A 5,688-nucleotide genomic window follows, 5' to 3' on the forward strand; every position below is an offset into this window, starting at 1 on the left:
CTGGCTGTCCTGGAACTCACTTTGTAGACCAGGCTGGCCTTGAACTCTGCCTCTGCCTCCCAAGTGCTGGGATTAAAGGCATGCGCCACCACGCCCGGCTTCTTTCTTGTTTTTGTTATTGTTGTTTTTGAGACAGGGTATTGTTGTTTTTGAGACAGGGTTTCTCTGTGTAGCCCTGGCTGTCCTGGAACTCACTCTGTAGACCAGGCTGGTGGATTTCTGAGTTCGAGGCCAGCCTGGTCTACAGAGTGAGTTCCAGGACAGCCAGGGCTACACAGAGAAACCCTGTCTTGCAAAACAAAACAAAACAAAACAAGAAAACAAAAAAACTTAGTTGTGTCTCCTTTTTAAAAGGTATATAATAGGGCACAGCTGAGGGTTTGAAAATGGTTTTAAGTTATTGCACATTCTTTCATATCAAAATTAGGGAAAATTAAGCTAGACAACGTGGTGTGGCCCACTCTTCCAGTCTAACACTTGGGAGACAAAGAAAGATGACTGAGAGTTGAGACTGTCTCAATAAACAATAGTAAAACTAGGAAAAGTCAAATACATAAGAATTATTGGATCTTTTCCTTATTTATGATTTTACTTTTTCTTCTTTTAATATTGGTAATGCTTAATTCACACATTTTGAGTAAGTGGCTTTTTCTTTTTGGATAGTAAGCATTAAAAGTAGCCACTATCTTGAAAAACAAAACCAACCAACCAAATAAAATAAATGAAACCACAGAGGCTTGACATGGTTGCGTGGCAAGCTCCTTTAATCCAAAGAATTGGCAGCTTGTAGCAGCTGGATCACTGTGAGTTCCAGGCCAACCTTGGCAATTAAACAAATTTCATACTGGTCTTGGCTTGGGCTGGCTATATAATGAGACCCTGTCCCTTTTGCTCTTCCTGTCCTTGATAAATACATTAATAAATTAGCCTTAGCATCAGATGATTTTCCCCCTTAGTACTTCAACAAAGTAATGATATATGGACTGTGTTTGTGAAGGCTGATAGACTAAAACTCCATGCTGCTAAATCTTGAAAGGCTTAATATTGTTGAAAGCTAGTGATAAGGCTAGTTCATTTGTATGTAGCAGGGAGGGGTATGTCCTGGAAATGGAAATCAGTAAGCATGAAACTTGGTGAGAATCCTGAGGGCAGGAGTGGCTTCTAGTCTTTTGTGGCTACAAAGGGATTTGATCTTTATTTCTTTACGCATTAACTACTCTTAAAGTGACAGCTAACATTTATCATTTTTTTTCTACATTCCATGTTAAACACTTTTTGAGCTCTGTGCTAATTACTGACCTATTGAGTCACCATTGTAGAACATAATATAGCACTTGGATTTGATGAACTGTTTTCAGTTTGATTTCTGGTTGCATTATGATATACCTATTTCTAAACTTCTATTTGGGGTAAATTGACATTTGTACATGTGACATTAAACACATGCATGTAAAAAGCGTTGTTTTGTAGAAGTGTGATATACCTGTAGTACTTGAGATAGATTGTTTCAAAGTTACATCAAAACAGAAGGAAAATAAGGGAGGTTCTTGGTACACCCTCAACTGGATCATGATTTCTGGAATTTTAATCTGTTTTATAAATTGGAGAGAGCCAGTTGTGGGTGTGGACTTGGGTTTGAACAGTGTGGGTCAGAGCCAGGATGGAGTAGGGTGGAGTGGAAACACAATGTTTGGCTGAAAAAAAAATTAAAACAATTTATATGAATGTTTAACTCTGTAGCCCAGGCTTGCTTTGGACTACTCCAGCTCAGGCTAACGTCGTACTCATGATAATCCTCCTGCCTCAGGCAAGTGCAGGGCTTACAAATACAAACTACCATGCCAGGCTTTGGCTGTAATTTTAAAAGCTGAATTTTTGGGTTTTGCCGATTCATTTGTCTTTTGACTTAAATATAAATATGAATGACATGTGCCTATGGGTATGTGTGTGGTTTAGTGGAAGGTATGGATGACATAGGGTATAGGGAAAAGTATGGACAAAAGGCCTTTTAAATTTTTATTTTAAATTGCTAGGTTACATAGTATTTTTTAAAAGCATGCACATAATATTTTGAAGTGCATGTACATTGTGGAATGGTTTCCTTCATTTGTCAGAGGCATGGTTTATTTTTGTAGTAGTCAGTATGTGTCAGTAATTTTAGTGTTCTGTGGGGAAGCTATTAATTTAATTGTTGGGATATAACAGTAACTACCAGCAGAAATAAGCAGCTAAGAGATTAAACTAAATTCCCTTCATGATTTTAAATAGTAAATCTCCTTCCAGTGGTTATCTTTCATATATCCTACATGGCTGCATTCTGATATATTTTCCTCTCTCCATTTTTTACAAAAAAAAAAAAAAAAAAATCAAGGTTTCAAATGGTTAGGTTTCATTGTTTGACTGTAGAGGTATCTCAGAGTAACTTTCCCTTTAATGACATGGAGCTCACAGCAGCAGTCTTTCTCTCTTCCAGCTGTGAGTTATACTAATGCTGTCAACTCTGTAGTGAAGCTAGCCTAGGGATATGAGAATGAACAAATACAAGGTTTGGTTTAGAATTTGTTAGAGAAATGTATCCTATTGCAGAGAACTTTGAAAGGAAAGTTAATGAGTCATAGTTCTTACATTTAGTATACTTCTAGCCTTTTAAACATATCTTATAAAATCAGTTGTGAATTGAGCTGTGGCTTGAGGGTAGGGGATGACCTTTAAAGATAAGCCAGGTTATAAAGCTGGCAGATTACCTTTGTTTCCAGTGCTATATAGTAGAGAAAAGGGACCCTATCCAGCTGAGGTAACTAGATAGTGGTTGGCTAGTGCTGATAAATACGTCCTGAAGGGATTATGTTGATAGCCTTAAGGCTGAGCCAAGGGTTTGTGTTTTGACCAAAACAGTTCCTGGCCTAGACCAGAATAGACAGACAGCTCCAGATCTTGAGCCCCTAAGTAAGGTATGTGTCCACTTACTGTCAGACTGTGGTCAGGACTTATCTGAAGACAGATGATCTGCCAGTATTGGGGCTGTGACACAGAACCACGGGTTTGTGTCCTTTCCATGTGTAATAATTTCCATATAATGGAATGGGTCTTTTGGGACTGGAAGATTAGTTCCTGTTGCTGTGGGTGTCCATAATAAAGAAACCAGAAGTAGCAACATTGACAATGGGGGTAACTGTGGGATAAAAAGCTTAACTAAGTCAATATTTAACTATTCCAGCATGGATTAACATTCTGTCAGTGTACTAAAGAGTGTTAGGAGCTCTTGTAATGAAATTGGCTTTGTTCTCTGTGATTGTTTCATTATATATGACTCATTCACGTTATATGTATGAAAGTCTAGTAGAAGTGTCTGGCTCTTTTTAAAACATTACAATTTACTAGAATATAACGGATTTCAGTTTCCCTACTAGTTTGATGTGTAGCAGTATTTAGCTGGATGGTTATTCTTGAACCTTATAAACAAGTTTACTACCTGTTAACTAGTTATTTCTTTTTTCAGTTTCTCTTCAGCAACGGGTAGCAGAATTGGAAAAAATTAATGCAGAATTTTTACGTGCACAGCAGCAGCTTGAGCAAGAATTTAATCAAAAGAGAGCAAAATTTAAGGAGCTCTATTTGGCTAAAGAGGGTAAGTTTGCTAGTCCCTTCCCCAACTTTCCTGCCTAAACTGTCTTAAATGTTGTTACTGGTAGGACAATATTTGTCATTGAATAAACCATGATGTGTGTGTGTGTGTGTGTGTGTGTGTGTGTGTGTTATAAAAATAATGCTTTTTGGAACTAGGGTTCTCAGTGGAGTTGGGGAGCAAAGTTGCATCACTAAGGTTTGTCTGTTTTCTGACTGTCATCTATTTAGTTGTAGTTGGCTGATCTTAACATTTGAGGTACAGTCCCTGGTTCTGTTGCATGGAAACCGACATGTTATAGAATTTACTAAGTATTCAATTATTTTCTCAGTATATACTGTTAGGTACCTACTCTATGGGATACATTTTATTTAGGTGCTAGACATAAAATGGGAGCAGAATAATGTGGCCCTTTAGGTTGATTGAACTGAAGGTGAAGAAAACAGATGTAGAGCCATGGTGCTATTGATTGTTAAGGATGATTGTTTAAATCTGGTGGGGTATCTAATTCGGAGAAGCAGGCAGGGAGTGTGTTTGCATTCTAGGTGTTGACTTAGAAGCAGTACAGATGCGGCTTCCATGGTGCCATTGTGGAACAGCTGCAGCAGCATCAGGCTTACCTGGGAAACTCCTTAGAAATGTATATATTTGGGTGTAGTCCACATTTCCTGAGTCAAGAACTGGGATGAGGGTCTGGTGGTCCAATGGTTGGTCTTTTAACAAGCTTCCATAGTGATTCAGCAGCAGAGTTTCAGCAGCACCAGGACTCTGGGATCCCACAGTTAGCATTTTTAGCAAGTTATTGGGTGATACTGTTAATGATTTAGGTAGCACACTTTGAGAATCACTAGCCTAAGTCAGTAGCTTTTGTATTTTTTAATTGAAAAAAATTTTTTTTGAAAAACGTTTTTTTATTTTAACTTTTTAATTTTATATACATTGGTAATTTGACTGCATGTCTGTGTGAGGGTATACAGGAGTTACAGTTGTTACTTGTCATGTAGATGCTGGGAATTAAACCTGAGTCCTCTAGAAGAGCAGCCAGTGCTGTCTCTCCAACCCTGAAAATTTTATTGAGATAGAATTCTATGAATCCCAGACTGGCCTTGAACTGGTTACACAGTTGAGAGTAACCCTGAAGTTCTGACCCTCCTGCCTTTACCTTCCGAATGCTAGGTTATTAGTTTGCTACTCCAGTTTGAACCCAGGCTTCGTGCATGCTAGGCTCCTATCTTGAACTCCTAAAGTAACATCTTGGACTTGAAAGTCTTTTTAAAAATAATCCTGTTAATGTTCTGTAACAAAACTATGATATAACTGGGCATGACAGCACACACCTTTAATCCAGCACGACTCTTTCCCCGACTCATCCTCCCCCTCTCATTTTCTTTCCACTTCCCCTCTTTTCCCTTTCCTTTCTTCCCTTTCCTTCTTCCTTTCCCTTCTCTTTCTCCATCCTTTGCTTCAGACAGGATTTCCTGTAGTTCAGGCAGACCTTGGACTATTCCTATTTCTCTTTCCTTTATCTCACAAGTACTGGGATTTCAGATTTATAATACCATGCTTAGTTTAAGTGATGCTGGGGATTGAACCCGGGGCCTTGTACATGTTAAGCAAACATTCTCGCATTTCCAGCCCCTGGTTCTTTGATATGTGCTCATTCAGATTTGTTAAGCACCCTGTACTCCCTTTGTTTGCTGTATAGCACTATACTCCTGAGGTACCTCTGTCTTCTTTTTCTAAGTTTATTTCTGCCTTCAATTGACAAGATGTACCACCTTAAACTCTGAGCAATGATGTGGTGTCGAGATGACCTCTTAATACATTTAATGCATGTATATAAGGTCCTTCTAGTATTTCCTCTGACACTAGGTTCATACTCACTATGGTCATGGTTTATGCTATCCTTTTCCTTCTGTTACTTCTCACACAAATTTATTAGTTATCTTGTGTAGCCTCTTCAAGTTTCTTTTTTTATTTTTATTTATTTATTTATTTATTTATTTTGGTTTTTCGAGACAGGGTCTCTCTGTATAGCCCTGGCTGTCCTGGAACTCACTCTG

The 5,688-nt window shown here is 38.3% G+C and overlaps 1 protein-coding gene across 2 annotated transcripts in view; it reads left to right on the forward strand.

The window, feature by feature from the left end:
* Positions 1-5,688, forward strand: part of Rabep1 (rabaptin, RAB GTPase binding effector protein 1) — a 99,560-nt gene that overhangs the window by 23,208 nt on the left and 70,664 nt on the right. For both annotated transcript variants that reach the window (XM_021211961.2, XM_029545845.1), the window contains exon 2: positions 3,500-3,628. In XM_021211961.2, coding sequence (XP_021067620.1) covers positions 3,500-3,628 — 129 coding nt within the window. The remainder of the gene's footprint in view (positions 1-3,499; positions 3,629-5,688) is intronic.

This window comes from Mus pahari, chromosome 14 (genome assembly GCF_900095145.1).
Source record: "Mus pahari chromosome 14, PAHARI_EIJ_v1.1, whole genome shotgun sequence".
Lineage (NCBI taxonomy): Eukaryota > Metazoa > Chordata > Mammalia > Rodentia > Muridae > Mus > Mus pahari.